The sequence below is a fragment of the Curcuma longa genome, chromosome 3, assembly GCF_044706935.1.
Source record: "Curcuma longa cultivar G26 ecotype Majalengka, Jawa Barat chromosome 3, ITB_CL_G26_1.1, whole genome shotgun sequence".
In the NCBI taxonomy this organism is placed as follows: Eukaryota; Viridiplantae; Streptophyta; class Magnoliopsida; order Zingiberales; family Zingiberaceae; genus Curcuma; species Curcuma longa.
Window position 1 is genome coordinate 5164393 of NC_133863.1, and position 21602 is coordinate 5185994.

Sequence of the window (21602 nt, forward strand, 5' to 3'; positions counted from 1 at the left end):
TCAGTTTTTTTTTTGAGATCATAACAGTAATGCAAATTTATAGGAGTGGTGAGGGTGTTTATTTTTTTTTAATAATTCAGGTGTTTGGACTTTGTCCAGTTTTGGAGATGGGCAATCCATCCTCTCTAACTTAATGCTCGGGATCTTTATTCGATATGTTTACAACTACTAGTAAATAAATCAATCGACTCGATTATTTTGATTGATAAATATTTCTTGTCATTAAATTTTAATTACATTCGACAATAGAATAATACAAAAAATGTATTCTGTTCCCATATTTTGAACGTGAGAGATGTTTTACCGATAATTCGTACTCGAAACAACTCATCCTCGTAAGAGTCCAGCTGCTATTTCCAGCTCGAGTACAAGAATCCAAGACGACGAGTAGATACTTCGGTACTTTGGATCCCATCCATTTCGCCTCTAATTGATAATAAACCTATTATTGGTCTAATTCACTATTCGAAGAGTAATCGACCGTCGATCACGGAATCGGGCTCATCCTTGTAAAAAGACTCATTGAAGAGGATCCAAGATCGAGCTAGAGCGCCGCCCTTGCCGGTCCGGTTCGGACAACTGATTTTAAAGACTAACCTAACCCTAGAGTTAAATACCTGTTCGCCTTCGCCGCGGTGACGGACTCCCGTTGCCGTAGTAGTCGTCGTGTCTCCGTCGGCCAACCAAAACCATCAGGGCGCTGCCACGGCCGCTGGCTAGAGCCCGCGGAGGTTCCTTTCCCCAGTGACGGATAAGGATTCCGCCGCCATGGATCTCGTTGTTGTGCTCCGTTCCGCGCTCAGCCACAACCCGGAGGAGCGGAAAGGCGCCGAGCAGAGCCTCAACCAGGTTAAACGTACTCCTGATTTTCTTTTCGGTGATTTTCTTTTTTTGAGGATGTTTTTTTTGACTGTCTTGCCACTCTTGTCCGCGAGCAGTTGAACTACTATGTGATCAGAGCACTATTATTATGTCGTATATTTGGTTCATATGGGTTTCTTTTCTGTTGTTCTGATCGAAATTGGTACGGAATTCTGTGCAACTGTACCGTTTTATAAATGTTGGATAAAAAAGAGATTTTAGCCGTTGTTTCTGAAAGCTTGCTTGATTCCACTTTGTTTTGTATTTTTACTCCGCCAAAATTATGTCATTTAGCTAATCTTTGGACGCTTGTTCTTATTTCGATAAGGAACGACATGCTAAAGTTTAACAATTTCACTTTGTATCAATTCATGAACTAGAATGGCTCTATGGTTTCCCTGTTGGACAACCACAATCAAACCATATCAAATTTCCTATAGGAGCAAACGATCAACCCAACACCTCATAATGAGGACAAAATAACCAAGAGAACGAGTGCACTTATAAATGTAATGTTCTCACCTAATGGGGGGGGGGGGGGGGGGGGGTTGGTCTTGTCAATTCCATGATTGCGATGCGGCCTTGGCTCCCTTTCAAGGTTTATCGAGAATTACCATTACCCCCAGTCTCAGTGTGAACATTAGGAGTCATGTGACAGTTTTAATAATTTCTCCCCTTTAGCTTGTGCGAACAAGTATCTCACTTCTCAACTCTGGGCCTATTGCATCGTTATCTTCTGATCCTTTGTGGTTGAAAGATCTTCTATGATGATCTTGGTCTTTTGACTTTAAATGGTTGGAGGACTTCTCACTATTATATATGAGGCTTGCCTCAACACATGTAGTGCACATTATTCCAATCAAGGAGAAATTTTTTGGGCCCCACATGGTTGAACGATGCATTGGAATCATTATCTTTATGACAAAGGCCTGACTTGCCCATTGATTATGGTGCACATAAATTCTCTCGATCGCTCATGGTCAAAGGATGTCTTGCTAGCATCTCCTTGTGAGTTGTGATGCAGACTTGAAATAGCACCTACAACGTTTGATGGCCATAATGTGGATTGGAATTATATTCTCCTCAGTCCTCATGCCTCACAAAATCATCTTATGATGATTAGATCTAATTTGATCCCCACAAGCCATGGTTCCGACAAGGCTAATCAAGTATAGGTTCATTTTACCCCTTGTAATTGAAGGAAACTCTGTTCTTATCTCTTTATCAAGGAAAATAAATCAAATCATGATAAAATTTGCTGAATTGTCATTGTGCGCTCTTTTTCTTATAAAAAGCTGAATCTTGTGCAAACAAGGAAATTGATTTGTAGACATTTTAAGATTTCTAAAAGTTTTTTTGGTAGGTTATCCTCTTTTGGAAAATAATTATTTAAAGTAAATTCCTAAGTTGGTAATTGGCTTAGTTAGGATTGCAGGAAATTTCTTAGTAGATTTGTTTCTAATTTGTAACTTCATTTTTTCGTAGTTTGCTTTATTCATTAAGTACAAAGTTATTTCTCTTCTTCATTGCTTTTAGTTTATTTTCAGTTTTGTCTGGGTTAAAATCTTTAGAAGGACATGAATCCTCCACATGTCCCATCTCCATGAGTTCATTTATTTCTCTGTGCGTGACAATAGTTATCTTTTGTCATGCCTGATTTTTTCCAGTTTATTTGTGTGAATTGTGGTTTGATTTTGATGATCCATAACTTGCTATCAGAGTATTCTTGTGCTACATCAATGAATCTCTCTGATAGACCCTATTAAAATCATTAATCTCTTGTTGCAAAATTGCAGATGACAGGACATCTGAAACATGAAATGTTGTACATAGACCATTAAATGTTTGTTTGCTTCTCTACCACTGTACTACATTATCCTAATGGCATGGCATTTGACTGCCCTTTTCCTCAATATATATCCTATTAGCAAAAGTAAAATGCACTGACAATTGTTTCTCTTCCATTCTTCAGTTCAAAGTTAATTTGAAGGATGTTAAGTATATCATGGGGCAACTGGCAAAAACAGAATCTAAATGACTTAGCTTGGCTTTTGTATTTTCTTTTTTTCCCCTTCCTTGCATGCACGGCACTAGGTGATGCTAAGATGTCTCTCTTTAACTTAGAGTCTTAGACAAACTTGGAAAATGCATACAGTATAGTACACATAACTACACATGATTGTATTTTTTTTCTTTTTTATTTCCTATTCTGTTTGGCATAACCATTTCAAAAATTCTTTTCAACAGTTGCAGTATATGCAACATCATTTGATTAGGTTACTTCAGATCATGATAGATGATAGTTGTGATATGGCTGTGCGGCAAGTGGCTAGCATCCATTTTAAAAATTTTGTGGCCAAAAACTGGTCGCCTCATGAACCTGGTAAGACCAAAGTATTCAAGGTTTTAAACATCTAGAATCCAAATTTCTACTAAATTCTAATTAAGTTAAGGTTTCCAGGTGAGGCCCCAAAAATATCTGGGAACGACAAGCAGATGGTTTGTGATAATATCCTTGGTTTTGTTGCTCAAGTTCCACCATTATTGAGGTACAGATCAAATGCATTTACTGAATATATCAAGGCCATTTTACGAATTTTTTACTTTCTCCAAACATTTGTGTTTAATGATTATAAATGGGTTTGTATGCATGTTCTAATTTTATTTTGTACAGAATGTAGTTAGTTATTGCATGCAATAAATCTAGTACTTGAGCCAATTTTATGTTAGGAAAAAGATTTTTTTTCTCTCTCTCAACATTCTTGTTATATTCCTATTTCATCTCTTTTGTGCTTGTTCTTACCGAATATTTCTCTTTCTACTGTAGTACTGTGTGTTGTTTCATTTTATTTCTTTTATTTTTAAAATTGTGTAATAATATGGTTTGCATTATTGCTCGATTATACTGAAATTTGATCAATATTTTTCTAACCAAGGTCGTCCAATTTGGATTCTATCCTAAGAAAGAATGTTGAGTGCAAAGATTGAAATTTCGTTCTTGGCTAGGGTCAGTTCCAAACTGAAATGAGACAGTTTTGTGCTATATTGAAGCGTGTAGACTGTAGAGACATGGTGCTAGAGGCATCAAGGAGGAGAAGGAAGAGTAATGGAAGAAGATTAGACAGAGGAGGAAAGGGTAGGAGTGGAAAGCCATTTACCTTTGAAATCGTAGCTTTAATCACTCCCATAGGAATGAGAACTCCTGTTTGCTGATGCGAAATGAGACGAATCACATTTAGGAAGGATTTGGGAGTCACCTGCCCTCATCAAAAAACTTCTCGTCTTTGTCATGTGATTGAGATGGTACCTCATCGCATCTCATCTTCGTTGCTCACCTTTATTGCTTGCAAGGGATTTGCCACTTGTAGCTCTCAAGAGAATCGTCGATTGTTTCTTGCACAAGATTTTCTGCTCGCCTTCGTCACTTGTGAGGGATTTTCTGCTTGCCTTCATTGCTTGCGAGGGATCTTCTTTTTGCCTGCATCATTCACAAGGGATTCGCCGCTCGCCTTCATCACTTACCTTTGTTGTTCGCGAAAGAAATCAATTGTGGGATCCATTGAGGATCGAGGAAATGTTTAACGGTTTTGTGTGTTGTGTGAAATGGAAAATTTCGCCTCTGCCAATTGCCATGGAATAATATTTTAAATTCTGCTCAACTTGAGTTTACAACTCTTGATAATCAAATCTGATCATAGGGCTACAAAATGCTATAATCTTGGCATAGTTCTAGGTTCCAAGCTGATCTACACTGTTGGTGGTTTGAACTACACTGGAGCTGGACTCTCTCTACACTACTGACATCCCTCTTTTTGTTCCAACAAGTTTATTGCAAGTTCATCTTAAGTTGGAAAAGTCAAATATTGATATAAACTATTTCAAGGTTTAAAATGCCATTTGGGTACTGAGTATCCGTGTGTGGCCATAAGGTTCCATTTTGCTGCCAACTTATGTACACATCTTAGAATGAATTGATGCTACTTGGCACCAAACTTTATGTTTTTCAGTTTTCTGCTACACTTGGGGTGCATGATTCATATTTGTTTGGTATATTTTTACATGTATGTTTGCTTCACAGAGCTCAACTTGGAGAATGTATAAAAACCATTGTCCAAGATGATTACCCAGAGCAGTGGCCAGGTCTTCTTCATTGGGTGAAGTGCAATCTCCAATTGCAAGATCAGCAAGTATTTGCAGCTTTGTATGTATTAAGAGTTCTCTCCAGAAAATATGAGTAAGTATATGCTAACAAACAAATAGTATGCATTTAAAGTTATATTATCACGTTTCTCATTGTTTGTTCGGTTTTTTATTTATGTATTTTTGTTATTTATTTGTACTATTTTATCATCCTTAATTATGAGTTTGAATGCATGTTTTTCGATTAATTTTCTTACTGTTTATTCCACTGTTGCTGTTAGTTGACACATTGATTTGTTTGATATTTTATTTATATGTTTTTTTTTCTAATATTTATTTCTACAAATTATCAACCTTAATCATGGGTTTGGACGAGCATTGTTCAAGATAATTTAGTGCAATTTTTTCTGTGAAAGAATGATAATTTGTTGCATATAATTGTGTACTTGTTTGAACTGTATATGGTTGACTGATTTTTTTTCTTTTTAAAAAAATACAGGTACAAATCTGATGAAGATCGAACACCATTTCATCTCATTATTAAGGAGACATTTCCTCTTCTGTTGGACATATTCAACAAACTTCTTCAGATAACTAATCCCTCAATTGAAGTAGCAGAACTCACCAAGCTTGTATGCAAAATTTTCTGGTCATCCATATATGTAGGTTTGACAAGAAGAATTCATTATTTCGACTAAATTATTTCTTATTAGCTCCTTACTCTTTCCTTCTTAAACTTAATATGCCATTTCAGTTAGAGATCCCACAGCTGTTACTTGCACCGAATGTGTTCAGTGCGTGGATGGCTCTCTTCTTGAATTTATTAGAGAGACCTGTTCCTTTGGAAGGTCAACCAACTGATCCTGATCTCAGGAAAGCTTGGGGATGGTGGAAAGTGAAGAAGTGGACAATTCACATTTTAAATCGTTTGTACACAAGGTCAGATGCATGGTTATTGAATGTAAGGCTGAACATTGTTCATCTTATGCTTATATTGACTTGTGAAGAATTGATAAAAGGTTTGGGGATCTGAAGCTTCAGAAGCCAGAGAATAAAGCTTTTGCTCAAATGTTTCATGATAGCTGTGCTGGAAAAATTCTGCAATGTCACCTACAATTGCTCAATGTTATTCGTACAGGCGGTTATCTACCTGATAGGGTTATTAACCTTATACTTCAATATCTCACCAGCAGGTTTGTGTCGCTTTACTGAAGCTGGTTGTTGTTTGGTCAACTTATTCGACTGCTTATTTTTTTTTCTATAGCATGTATCTACATATTAGTTGCCACATATTTTATCTAAAACACCTAGTTATCTATCTTTTTATCTTCAAAGGCGCGGATGTTTCTCAGAATTATGGAAATTGCATTTCTTCCTAGTGTCAATATGTGTGTCACACTACTGTAGGTAGCTATTTGTCAACCCATTCTTGTTCACTGTGTGTTTGAACATTTCTGTCTCATAACCTAGGCCTTCTTATACTGGTCATTTTCATTGTTACCCCAAATTAAATTTGGATTTTTTTCTCATATACTTGATATCATGAATTTTCTCAATGACATTGATCCTCTGCAGTATATCGAAGAACAGCATGTATCAATTGCTGCAGCCACAACTTGATATTGTTCTTTTTGAGATTGTCTTCCCTCTAATGTGTTTCAATGACAATGATCAAAATCTATGGGCAGAAGATCCACATGAGTATGTTAGAAAGGGCTATGGTGAGCTTGGATTCTATTTTTTGCACTGGTTTTTGATTATATGAACTGCAATCTGTGAATAACATTTCTATTCTTCATATATGTTATCCAGATATTTTGGAAGATCTATACAGTCCTCGAACAGCAGCCATAGACTTTGTGAGTGAATTAGTGAGAAAACGAGGCAAAGGGAACCTACAAAAGTTTATTCACTTCATTGTGGAGATTTTTAAAAGGTCTTTAATTCTTTGGTCTATTAGGCTTCTTTCATTCACTTCATGAACCTTATAAACGAAAAATATTGATCTATTTGCCTATCACTTTGTAACAGATATGATGAGTCACCTATTGAACATAAACCATATCGCCAGAAAGATGGTGCTCTTCTGGCTATTGGATCATTGTGTGATAAACTTAAACAAACAGAACCTTATAAGTCAGAGCTAGAGCGTATGTTAGTCCAACATGTTCTTCCTGAATTTGCAAGTCCCATTGGTCATCTTCGAGCAAAGGTTGTATTTTTTTCTGTCTAGTTATTTCTGTGCTTGGCATTCATTCTCTATTTATCAAATCCCTATGGGCTTTTCTCCTTGGACACAAAATCCAGTTACTCTTATTGATGAAATGTATCGAGTGGGTTGTTGATTATTGTTTGTATTCTAATGTAATGATTGATTGTGCATATATTTTCCATGACTGTAGTTGCTAGATCTGTTTGGTAACTTTTTTGCTTTGGATGAATCATTTGCAACAAGCTGAAGCTTGATCCTTTGTCCTCCGTAATTGTGTTTCACATATTATAAGAAATTCTGATGCTGACATTAATCTTATAGTAGTATTATTTGATCCTTTTCATATAGATAAGCCTTAGATTTGTTGGAATTAGCAGATTGTATACGCCACTATTTTTGTCTTTTTTATTACCAATATCTAATATCTTCAAAGTAGGCCAATTACCTTCCTCTTTTAACCTGCAAAAATCACTGCATACAACTAACTGAGCAGTGTGTAATTACACGGACAATTCTTTTTTTTTTTTTTTTTTTTGTCCTTCGTTCCTTGTGCTTTTGAACTCTAAAACATCTTTTTTCTGTGGTTTCCATTCTGCCAAAAAATGCCAGTTCTCAGTTGATCCTCATGGCAACAACTACTTTATTCCAATATTTGCCATGTATGTCACTTGCATTTTTCATTCGTACAGATCTATGCATTATGAACGTGGAACAACATAATGAACTAGGTGCTATTGTATCCCACTACATGCAATTAAGTATTAGTTTGTCGCTTGACTTAATTTTTTCTGATAAGTTTAACTTCTGTAGTATTTCTGCTTGGAAGATACTCATTTCTTGGATAAATCTTCATTTTATGCTTGTTACCTCTTTAAAGAAGTCACGCTGAGAGCCCAAACATATTACCTGAATTATACAAATACTACTCTCTCTCTCTCTCTCTCTCTCTCTCTCTCTCTCTCTATATATATATATATATATATATATATATATATATATATATATATATATATATATATATATATTCCTGTTTTTAAGAAACCAACTATGTACTGAGACTTCCAATTCTAGTTAGTTGACTTTATGCTTCTGTAATATGAGAACCTATTTGTTTGCAAATTTATGTTATGATTTTTGAATTTATGAATCTATTTGATGGAATACCAGGCAGGATGGGTTGCTGGGCAGTATGCAAATATCAGTTTTTCAGACCAAAACAATTTCCGAATAGCCTTCCACTCTGTTGTTTCTGGAATGAGGGATCCAGAGCTTCCTGTGCGTGTCGATTCAGTTTTTGCTCTGCGCTCTTTCATTGAAGCTTGCAAAGGCATGTTTATGCTAACATTTATTTGGACCTGAAACTAATAATTTTCTTGTATTTTCACATTAAGTAACTTACAATTATGTTCTTGATATAGATCTAGATGAGATCCGGTCGATTCTTCCTCAATTGCTTGATGGTATGTCAAAGTAGTTTTTTTTTATCTAAAATTTTTATGCTCTTTCCTGAGATTTTGAGAACATTACCTGTAGAGTTTTTTAAACTTATGAACGAGGTTGAGAATGAGGACATTGCCTTCACTCTCGAGACCATTGTGGATAAGTTCGGTGAAGAAATGGCTCCATATGCTTTTGGCTTGTGCCAGAATCTGGTATTGTATTTTAATTCAATTGCTTTTAGTATATCAGCATTCCCTTTGATAAAAACTCAATTCTTTGAATAGGCTGCTGCATTTTGGAAGTGCTTGAATACATCTGAAGCAGATGATGAAGCTGATGACACAGGTGCTTTAGCTGCTGTTGGTTGTCTACGTGCCATAAGTACCATCCTTGAATCTGTTAGCAGTCTTCCTCATCTCTTTGTTCAAATTGAGCCAATTTTACTGCCCATAATGCGGAGGATGTTGACTACAGATGGTCAAGGTAACTGACTGTATGGTTGTCATTATTGGCATCTTGGTGAAGTTTATGTATTTGCCTTTTGTTGTAGAAACATTATTGCACATTGTTAATGTTCATGGTTCGAGGGTGGTTCAACTCTGTCAGCCTCAGTGATCAAATGAGAAAATCTAGGTGAATATTCTGGTTCCCTTGTCAGAAAAGTTGAACTTGTTGGGATATGCTTCTTATGACTTGCAAAACCAGCACCATGGTTTGATGATGCACTTCTACAAGTAGGGAACGTAGGTACAGGTGGTAGAAATGTTACCTTCGGCCAGCATTTTACCTGGCTATTTATAGGTTTTGATGGTATGGCCTTGGCATAGTTAGCCTCGTATTCAGTGCATGTGCAGGTCTTCTAGTCCACCTCAGCTGGCTAGTGCATTTTTGACATGAAGCGACCTATCACACTTAATGAACCATACACAAGGAGATATTCCTCTTCTGTGAATCTCCACTGGTCGCAAATGTCAATAGTCAGAGGGTCTCTTGTGGAGGTTGTCTTGTTTGTTGGGACAAAAAGAGCATGTATTTTGACATTCGCTGTAACACTTTAATATTGTTTTGCACTTTGGGTTGGGATCACCTACATTGGAGCACCTGGCTTCAGAAAGTATTTATAGGGGTAATCATGTTGTACATGTAGATTATATGCTGACTCAGTTTTGTTTAGCATCAGTAGGATACTGCTGTAAATATAGTTCAAAATTTGCAATTACAATGCACACTGAATTTCATGTCTGAACTGTTACAATTTATAAAGCTGATAAAGGTTATTTAATTGACACACTTTGTGATGTCTTTCTAAAAATTCCTAGATGCCTCAGTTTTCATAGATTACATTACATATTCGTTGATGTAATTTATTATTTTCGATGCTCCTTTTGGCAGGCCGAAGTGGATGACTCTTTAACTTGTTGCCTACTTAATTATAATTAGGTTTATGCTGTCTCGTCTCATCAAAATTATAATAGCTTGATGGAATGCAATAACTCAGTGCACTAAATATCAGTCTTCCTTGTTTTCTCTTGCAACTATTCTTTTTCTTCTAAATTTTATCCTCATTGCTAAAATTTCTGCTGATATCAAGTTTCTTTTTTTTTCTTAGTAGGATCTTCTTTTGTGTACAAAATTCATCTATTTGTATTTGATTCTCAATCTTCTATTTATGCATGATTTTATGTTTGTTGGTACATGCTTTACCATTTTTTAATAATTGTATATTATATGTTACAATATAAAAATTCTGCAAGTGTAAACCATGCTATCAATATTGTGACTCTATTCAGTGTCTTGAGCTATCAATTTAGTTGCCTGTTTGACACAGCAATATAAAAATTCTGCAAGTGTAAACCATGCTATCAATATTGTGATTCTATTCAATGTCTTGAGGTTTGCAATTTCACATTGCCTGTTTAATACATTTTGATCAAGATTGATGGATCCTATGAATCAATACATTTTTATTCTGATGGTTTGCATGTTTCACAGATGTTTTTGAAGAAGTTTTGGAAATTGTTTCTTATATGACACTTTTCTCCCCAACAATCTCATTGGACATGTGGTCTCTTTGGCCTTTAATTGTAGAAGCACTTGAAGATTGGGCTATAGATTTCTTTGAGAGTAAGTCAATACATGCAACTCTTTCTTATTCTCAGTTTTTGCATTCTTTTAGTTCTCTTTCTGAGTTTTTTGTGCAAGGAAACACATCATGTTATGCATGGGATCAATGCATTAGCTATATGTTGTCTTAAGACTCTTTAACTTCTAGAAAGATTTGTATGCTTGTTTTGGCTAACTCTAATCCAGTTTTCTTCTTATACTTCATTTTCAAGAAGTGATTTCTCTGTGCATTGATCATAATTTTCACTTAAACGATCATAAGGAGAACAGTCAAAAGCAGAGTGGTTGGTGGTATATGTTATATTCCACTTGAAATAGCTTAACTTGATCCATCTTATTGAGCTTCAATAACCTAGATTTGGTCCTTCACTTTCCCAAAAGAGATGCATAGTGAAGTTAATTCTTGTTTCTGATTATTATATCATTCACATTTAGTTTAAAATGAGGTAATCTGCTTTTTCCTGGGTATCCAATCTTGCATCCCATTATTTTTAGTTACTTTATGTTTAGAATGATAGCCACAAATCAGTTACATGTTTCTAGTGCTAATAGTTATATGATAATATGAGTATGTAAGTTTTGTTTGCCATAGATTGTTTATCTGCTAGTTATTATTTTGATCCTATATAGTTAAACTGTTTTTTTCCTGGTAGAATAATACTATTTTATCCTCTCTCAGCTTGCAATTAGAGCAGATTCAACTACATTTTTTTTTCAGTTTCTCATTTGAGGAGAAGCTCTTGGATTTGATGTAGTGGCAATCTTTCCTGTTTTGTTAGGAGTTTATCCAACTTTGTCCCTTTTACCATTAATTAACTTGTCATTTCTGTTCACACTGTGTTGTTTAGGTCTGGTTATTGAAAAACATTGTTCCAGACCAAACAATGCAGCGCATTCTATTGATCTCTTCTCATTAAGATTTGACATTCTGGTGATGAGATATGACATTACCTCTTGCTTCTTTTATCTTGTTCTGATGGAGATTTCAGTATCATCTTCATTGAAGGAAAAATGCTGATGATCGAACTGCCAAACCAACCATGTTTTCTGCCACCTTATATTACTTAGTTTCAAAATGCAGTTTTAGGCTGTCAATACACTGCATAGCGCCTCAGTGGGGCCTAGGTAGTGGTGTTAAAACAATATTAAAATGAAATGGAAAGAAGGAAAAATGAACATACTTGTATGCATGTATGCATATACATATAATGCCCATATAGTTGTATGAGACAATGTCAAATATATTACCCTTATTATTACTAACAAAGTATATTAATCAAATCAAAACAATTTTACAATCATAAGAACACACGACAAACGACATTGTATTTCACATTTCAATGAAGAAAAATGCACAACAGAATTAGATTGAAAAATAACACGACAAGGAGGGTCATGGTGGGTTGGATAATTAAGATTTTATTCAATTGAACCAATTAGATGTATGCGAACCAATTTTTTAAATTAAAGTGAACCTTCTTTAAATGGTATCTCAGATTCTGATAATTTTTTCATAAAAAATTGTCTCAATCTTTGTTTCTTCTTTGTATTCACATCTGTCTACTTATGTGTTTTCTCCTCTCAGATATGCTTGTTCCTCTAGACAATTATATATCAAGGGGTATCGAACATTTCCTTTCATGTAAAGATCCAGATTATCAGCAAAGCCTGTGGAAAGTACTTTCAAATGTATGAGTTTCATTCAGCTATTTGTGTGAACCTTCACTAACATTTTTGGAAATCTATTTTTGGTTAATCGAAACTTCAAATAGTAAATGCAGACCTTTCAATCATACGATTGCTTTGATTATGTTTTTTTTTCGGTGATCTATTTTACAGATCATGTCAGATAGAATCATGGATGACAGTGATATTGAACCTGCTCCTAAGCTCATTGAAATGGTATTCCAAAATTGTAAAGGCCAAGTGGACCATTGGGTTGAGCCTTACTTGAGGATTACCATTGATCGTTTGAGCCGAGCACAAAAGCCACATTTTAAGTGTCTCATGATACAAGTTGTAAGTATTTTTTTTCTTCACAACATTTTAAAGCCATTGTTTGTTTTTTGTTACTTTCATCCAAGGTAGACTTTAAAATGTAATTTATGCAATTAGAATTAACTAATGGAACTCTATATTGTCAGTGGAACATCCAGTTCACATGTATTACTCTGTTAAGCTAACAGACACCTCAATTTTTTATGCCATAACTTGTGATCTTAATCCAATTAAAGATATGCAGCTATGATATTCTTTTATTACAATTGAATATAATCTTATATTCTTATTCCTCTCTGCATTACCTTGGGCTGAAATGTGTACGTCTCAATTGTCTAACATTATAGGTGTTCATATTCTGCATTTTTTTATTTTATGACAATCGTCATAATATCTTCATTTATGACTGAGTGAATTTGTTTGTTGGAGAAACTTTGATTAAAAAAAACTCTCTGAATTATCCAATGTTATGCTTGTATTTCTTGTATCTGCTCCTGGTGCTCTGTTGTTAGTGGTTTCATTCTATCAGACTTACTTTTGAGGAACAAGATTCAGTCTATTATGATTTTTTAGCAGTATGACTTTTAACCATATGTGTGCCTCAAATTTGTGTAGCTAGTCTGGTTTGACTCTCTGATATCTTAGAAGAGCATTTATTTCTAGGACTTCATTTTTTCTTTGGCTTTTATGGAGTAAAATTTTTATAATTGGCTCTTTAATATTCTTTCAGTTTAATAGCTGCTCTTTTTGCAGATTGCTGATGCTCTATACTATAACTCTTCTTTGACGCTCGGGATACTGCATAAACTTGGGGTTGCTTCAGATATTTTCAGTCTCTGGTTTCAGATGCTGCAAGAAGTTAAAAAAAGTGGTGTACGTGCAAACTTTAAAGGGTAAAGTTCATCTTCTTTCTGTTTGTTGTCACTTTCCATTGGCTCTGTATGATGCTGAACACTCTATCACAAATGTAGGATGCATAATAAAAAGATTTGCTGCTTGGGATTAACTTCTCTTCTTGGCCTTCCTGCCAACCAGTTGCCTGCTGAAGCTTTAGAACGTTTCTTTAAGGCAACAGTTGAGCTTCTAGTTTCTTACAAAGATCAACTTGCAGGTAATAGTATGTTTTGCGTCTTCTGCAGATAAACCAGTCTATTTACCCTAGTCATTTGATTTTTTTTGTGCTCCTGTGTCACGTAAAAGTAACTTTTACACACTGATTAATACACTTTTTTTTTTTTGCAATTCTTATTAGTTTGAGTCATGGTTTAAAATTTCGGATCATATTGGGGAGTTTCGGTTTATGACCGGAACGATACGATTTTGATATTGTATCGTGTCATGTCAATCTGTTTTAATATTTTTAAATATAAAATATATTCATTAAAAATATTTTTGAAAATTAAAATTTTAACCTAAATATTAAAAAAATTAAAAATACAAAAAATAAATTAATAAGGAAAAAAACTACGGGATCGCGGTGCCCCTGCCGAGGATGCTGTAGGATTGCAGCACCTCACGATCCTCGTGGAGGTTGCCATAGGATCGCGGTGGCCCGTGGTGCCAATGTTGGTACCATGACGAACGACAAGCGAAACGATAAATTTTGCCCGTGCTATCCAGCATGGTACATGATTTTAAACCTTAATTTCAGTTCTTTACGCTTATTTGCTGTTGTAAATTCATGACCTTTGAAATTTTTTAGCTGACATTTTCATTGACTTGTTTCTTCTATTTATGTCGTCAAGAAATTTTTTACCTTATGATATATTTGACAAGTTCTAGTCATGCAAAAAGATTATTCTGCATTACCTTTGTATTCAGTTTCATAGTAACTTCTTTAACTGGGCAGAAGCTGAGAAAGAAGATGACAACTTTGACAATATGGATGGCTTTGATGCTGACGACGATGATGATGAGGAAGAAGAGTCTGAAATGGGAGATGACACTGAGTATTGCAGTGAAGAAAAATTCAAGAAATTGGTTGCGGAGGTTAGTAGATTAATGTAACATCTTTATGGTACATATTCCTTATCATGCTGACCAAATGACACATTCATAATTTTGATCTGCTAAATTGGAGACGGCATAAATCTAGTCTGGTTTATAATTAAATCTCATAAGTTTTTAAAAATCAAGTTTCCTATGATGATCTTATCAAGATAAAGAAACTTAGTCTGTAATAATTTCCTAGTTTGCTAGACATTAGTGTCCATTGGGACTCATTTTCCAAAAGGTAAAAATGCAAGCTCGATTGATTTATTATGGTCTTAGGAAGATTACTCAAACTGTCATGTTGTCTTAGCATATAGGAATTAAATGGGATAGGTTCCAAGACATATCAGATATGGAAGTAACGTCTCTCTATATATGTTTTTTCGTTCTTTTAAAGACTTGATTTTAATATATTTCTCCAGGGCAATATTACATATGAAACTAGGAACAGTGAAATCCCTTTATTTGTGGAAAGAAAAAACATAAATATTTGATTATTCTTAGTTTGATCATGTACCAAGTAACCTCCAGGTGCAAGAAACAGATCTGGACTTTGTACAGATTGTTATAATGAAGGGGTGAGTATTCGGTTAAAACCGAACCGAACCGAACCGAATAAACCGAAAACCGAAAACCGAATAAACCGAATTTTTTCGATCAAACCGAACCGACCGAATTTTTCAACAATAACCAAATAAACCGAACCGATATAATATCGGTTAATTCGGTTTTTAACCGAATTAACCGATGTTTCTAACTCAAATAATTTAATTAATTAAAATGATGATAAGGTTTGATTCAATTAAAATGATGGTACGCCAATAAGATCTCGCTCCTTCGCTCATGCAATTTCATGCCTTGCAGGAAAATTTAGCAAGAAAATCAATAGGACATTTTGGAGCTTCCTTAACTAAGGAGCATGAAGGACAGCTAGCTTACATCTTCTTCGAAAACTAGACTGAAGCGTCTGCGGCGAGAACAATGGGAAGGTGCTTGCGGCGAGAGCGACGGGAGAAAAGATGATTGAGGTGGACGGTAGACCGGCGAAACCTTGGAGTCACAGCCACTCACAGGCGCCCAAGAGCATCGAAGACTAGGCAACGTCAGGCGTCGGCAACGGGAGCGACGGGAGAAGATTAGGGTAGAAGAAGCGGAGGAGTCGGGAGCTGTTGGCTTGTTGTGGCGTGAGTGAGCGAGCGGCCAAGAGCATCGAAGACTAGGCAACGTCAGGCGTCGGCGGGAGCGACGGGAGCGACGGGAGAAGATTAGGGCAGAGGAAGCGGAGGAGTCGGGAGTCAGGACTCCTCGGGACGGGAGTTGTTGGCTTGTTGCGGCGTGAGTGAGCGAGCGGAGAATGGAGATTGATTTAGGGTTTTTTACTTTTTTTTTTAGCAACTTTACATTTAAGTCCATTAATTTTCGTTTTTTTCGGTTTTTTCGGTTTAACCGAATAACAAAATCTAAAACCGAAACCGAACCGAAAAAACCGAAAAAACCGATTTTTTTATAAAAAAAACCGAAATTTCGAAATAACCGAACCGAAATTTTAAATTCGGTCGGTTCGATCGGTTTATTCGGTTTAACCGAATTCTTGCTCAGCCCTAATAATGATATCAAACACTCACAAAAGCACACAGTTGGAAAAAAATGCCATCGATAGCATGATTTCTAGATGGAATTAAATTGTTAAATGCTTATGCTATATCCTTCAATTGTAAAATAATTTGTAACATTAGATAGTGAAGAATTAAAGGGTCTTATTTTTTCTTCACTCAGATTTCTTGCCAACCTGTCATCCATACTGACATTTTTCCTCTCCGTTTTATCATTTCTTGTATGAATCTGAAACTAAATCCTCAATTCTGATCATAACATCACTTGTAATCTTTTTTTGTTTTTCTCATACACGTAGAATGTTCATGATCAAAAACATCTGATGTTTCATACTTATATGCCTGTTGACCAAATTGTCTGTCTTAAGCATAGATTTCAGGTTATTGCATATTCATATGTACAATCTAGCCATAAAATCTATAAATTGGGTGGACTGTCTGAAGACATGAACCTTAAGTGCTTTGATGAGCTTATTTTGTATGATTCTTTTATATGAATGCTAAGATGATTGTTTGGGTTTACTAAGATCGAATAAAAAATGCTACTATCCATGAATAATATAATGTAGCTTTCAAAGAAGATAAATAGAGAAAAATAGTATGAGGTAATAGTTATGCCCAAAGACTATTGGTAGATTCCAAAATTGACAAGTTTAATCGAGTAGATCTGAAGGTATAATGGGGAGACAGAAGAATCTCTAATGTTATTGAGAATGATTTAAGAAATTTGGATATTATTAGTGATATGTCCTTGAAGGGATATTATTAGTGACATGACCTTGAAGTTTCCATGTAGTTACCACTGAATAGCTGGGGCTAGCACAGCTTATTGCTGATTTTAAAGATATAGTGTACAACATAGAATGACAAGAATTTGCCCCTGGGACTATGGTGCAATGATAAGATGCTTCCGCAGTTAACTAGGCATCTACGGGTCGATTCTCAATTATGATGCATTGCAGATTAATTTCCTCTAATGGGAAGACAATCTTGGAACGTTGATTGCGGAGCGATGCGTCGTTCGCGTTTCCCGATTTATTTTGGTGGTCGGTGGGAAACTTTTATGGGGCTGAGTCGGTCACCTTCAAGATTAGTCGGTTGAAAGAGTTGGATACTTAGATTACCAAAAAATTGATAAGAATTTCCCCCCTCAATTCACCTTCTATGTAAGATTATATCACTACATACATTTCTTTATGCGCTAAATTGCCCCATCTTGCTACATAAATTACAAGCATATCCATGACACTTTGCTTGTGATATAGGTTTTGCACCCCTTGTCTTGAACACTATGCATTATTTCTAAAATCATTTTTTGATCAAAAAAGCTCACTACTTGTTGCTATAAAATTAGCAACAATGTTACATTCCACAACTCATTTTGGTATATATTTTGTATTTTGTGGTATCCCTTGTGTAATTTATGCAGCACCAGGATAGATCAGTGTGCCTAGGATCTCATGAGAGAAGAGAATCTCTAAAATAGAAAGTTTTGTATTATTGCTTATTGTGGAGACATCCAAAATAAAATTGGTTTGCTAAGAATAGTAAAAGTGGAAGGCAACAACATTTAATCGAATAGGAATAAAATAAAATGAAATTTAGCTCGTGGATCAGTTTCTTTTATTGAACCTGTTTTTGATTTAAGAGTCTATCTATTATTATTTGCACCACTAGTTTCCTACAATTGTGTGCAAGATCATACCTTATCGTCCTATATGATGGAATCAGGCAAAAGGATTTCAATCAAATGATGAGGATGATGAGACTGATGATGATTACAGCGATGACGACGATGACGCTCAATCACCAATTGATGAAGTTGATCCCTTCATTTTCTTTGTGGAAACTGTTCAAGGTATTAATATACTCTTTTTTTTCATCTTGTCTATTTATTTCGGCTAACACAACTACACCACGTAAGAGATATAACTAACGCAACTGCTATCCTCAGCCATGCAAGCTTCTGACCCCGGTAGGTTCCAAAACCTGATGCTGACACTGGACGCCCACTATCAAGCTCTGGCAACAAGCATTGCTCAACATGCTGAGCTGAGAAAAACAGAGATCGAGAAAGAAAAGTTGAACAAGGCGACTACTGAATAAATCAGCATGATAGAGCTTGAGGCTTTGAGATGGTCTCCTTCGTTAGAAATGGCAAAAGGACCGGAGAAGGAATTGTTATCGAGTCCCACAGTGCCTTATCGAGTCCCACAGCATCGATGTGGACGTTAAAATATTCTCAGTTTTTTTTAGCAATTTTTTTGGTGGGAATCTCTTAACGGGAGGTTACCACCTATACGGCCTAGTCCATAGTTTTGTCGATTTTGTTTTCATTTAATTTTTTTTCTCTATATCGATTGGGTAAGAGTTGATGATCGAACAGAGGCTACACTGGAGTGATATTGGCTTGGGTTATTGGTGCAATAAGAAAAGGGTAAGAAGTGATGGATGTATATGACTATCTACTCTGTATACTAGAAAGGGAATGGTGGCAATTGTTTAATATGTTTGGTAATTATTGATCTCTTGCAAATTCTTTTGTGATGTGCAATCGAAGCGAAGTCTCGTATCTTTATCTTTATAAATGCAATGTTCACAAACAATACTAGAACTAAATTTGATTTAGCCATGATCATTCTGTAATCCACTTCCAGATCTGCAGGCTACTGCCATGCTGTTGCATCTTTAGCAGTCTCTGTATGGTATACAGATAATGCACATCATTAAACTTAGTCAAATCTTTCTCCTTTGACTTGTACAATGATCATGTGTTAATATAATCAAAGAGACCGAGACGCATGCATATGTTTCATGATTCACGTGATGTGGGGACGCATGAACACATGTTGGACGACATCTACTGCGGTGTAGTGCAGTGCAGTGCAGTGCAGTGTGGCCTCATCAACATCAATCTTTCATATTTTGTCGTATATTGCGATCGAATTCTTCAAATCGAGTGGCGTTCATTTTGGTACTTATAAAATTACCGTTACTAACTGCTCTACTTGCATGAAGGTTGGAACCCTAGAAGGAGTCGTGAGGTTAGATTTGCCGACACAGCCTCATGGATTCAGCTAGCTACAGTTCGAGCCTTCATTATTGCTGACAGGCAGCCCTACAAGTTTCCCTATCTATTATGAATTTAATTGAACGGTCATGGGAGCACAGGAGGCCTGCATGCTACTCAACTTGCACCATTATTGGCCATGGCGTTTGCAGATCATAGATCAGGAGAGCCAGCCAGCCAGCCATCAAAGCAAATATAGATGATTTGGCCTATAAATAGGGTGGTGCTTGAGGGTTGTCTCAAGCCGGGGATCAAGATAGATCTATACAGATCAAACATCAAGAGCAATGGGAGAAGAGAGAGAGTACAGCCTCAGCTAGGAAGAAGAAGAGAGTCTGCAATTGAGGCTGTACCCTCTCTCTTCTTCTCTTGTTCTACTGATGGAATAATGGATAGTGTGTTTATATATGTATATATAATTAACATTCGCACTTGCAGCTCTTGGTACCAAGCACCTGAAAGTTTCTTCTTGTTGTAGATTTCAGAAGTTTTGATTTTATTTTTTTTCTTTCTCATTTAGCGAGTGATTGCAGATTGTTGCTAGATCTTGTGGCAAATTGGAGCTTCGATCAAGGTATCAACTCATGATGCAGATCATTCAGCATGTGTAAATTAGAAGACTCGACGTGTCCTCCATGCATGTCAAAGAGGTGGTGAGGGAAGACTAATTAATTCATATATATATATATAGAGGGAAATTTTCCTCCAATTTGAATTGTTCAATCTCAAAGGAAAGAAATTAAAAAAAAAGTAGTTTTTTCTTTCTATCACCTGTCTAATTAGTTTTGTATGTATATTACAAGAGTATCTAACGCTAGAACTATAAGATCAAAGTTGTATTCTTTATTGATTGATTTTAATTTAGCGTGGTATATTATTTATGAAAGGGGTGTTCCATTGATAAAAGAGGTATTGGTTTGTTTTTTTAATGATTTATTAACTATCATTAGAAATTTAAATTACCATGAACATGACTTTGACTAGGGAAGGGATGGACTTTAATAGACTAAATAAAAAATTTAGTCATTATACTTCTTTAATTGTACTATTAAAGAAGTATAATTGAACATAAACATTGAGCTAATACTCAGGACAACCATTATATGGATAATGATTAAATCCTTAATTCTCCCGCATTAACAACTTCCACCTTGAAAAAAATCATTTTAACGCTTCCATCATTATTGATTTCTCCTGGTTGGATGAGAAAACTAAAAAAATAATACAAAATATTTATTGGTCATTCAAACATTACCAAAAAAAAAAAAATATCTAGAGTCTATTTGAGTTATAATAAAATCATATTAAATTTTGTCTTTCAATCATGTCACAATGAATTGTCACAGTTGTATAATATAAATATACACAATCCATAAAAACAATATAAATTATTTATCATTTATTGCTAAGGGACAGAACCACACATTAGAAAAAATATCTAGTATTTAATATCCATTTCAGAAATAAAATAATATTAAATTTAAAATATTAAGATAATGACCTTAAAGAGATGGGAAAAAATTGTCTATGAAATACGGTCGCATAAAAATGAAGATCTTATAACTAAGTTTGCAGCAATAATATGATTAAAATTAAGATCAAGTATAAATAACACTGGAGTCTTTTAGGTGTAAAGAGAAGACATTGAGATTAATGGTGAATTATGAAAAAACTGGAAAACAAAGTTTGTAACAATTAAATATATTTAAATTTGAAATTGAATATGTGCTATAGTATCATTATTACATTGCATGATGAAAACAGTCTATATGAAAACACTGGAATGTGTAGTTTCTATCGGATGTTCAGAGTAACTTGCATGTGTAGTTTTTTAGCGCATTTGACCTCTATTTTGCGTGTACATTGATGCTCTCAATAACTTTGTTTATTTGTGATCCGGTTGAGATCAAGGGATGAGTTAACTCCTCATTAGTGTATCAGTGACCGAGTTCTTTTGGTAGGTCAAATATGCATCAAGTCAGCTTCTGTCAATATATTAATTATTATATTTGAGAAAATAAAAAATTATTAAAATAGTTTTATATATATGGTCATTGATTTTTAAAGATTTTGATATGATTATAATATATTTAATATTTCTTAATTCTCAAAATTCTAATTTATTAGTTTCTTTATATTTCTTTTTTTCCTT

At 35.1% G+C, this 21602-nt stretch overlaps 1 protein-coding gene across 1 annotated transcript; it reads left to right on the plus strand.

The window, feature by feature from the left end:
- The first annotated feature begins 665 nt into the window (after positions 1–665).
- LOC141825634 (importin beta-like SAD2) lies at positions 666–18895 on the plus strand. The gene is made up of 22 exons (XM_074713020.1): positions 666–849; positions 3109–3244; positions 3323–3410; positions 4940–5095; positions 5501–5663; positions 5756–5940; positions 6021–6194; positions 6577–6722; positions 6814–6937; positions 7033–7213; positions 8381–8540; positions 8632–8673; positions 8747–8865; positions 8938–9136; positions 10646–10777; positions 12363–12466; positions 12617–12796; positions 13529–13668; positions 13747–13886; positions 14625–14764; positions 18112–18238; positions 18335–18895. The coding sequence occupies exons 1-22, from the start codon at positions 769–771 to the stop codon at positions 18484–18486; spliced, it is 3069 nt and encodes a 1022-aa protein (XP_074569121.1). The 5' UTR covers positions 666–768; the 3' UTR covers positions 18487–18895.
- The last annotated feature ends 2707 nt before the right edge of the window (positions 18896–21602 follow it).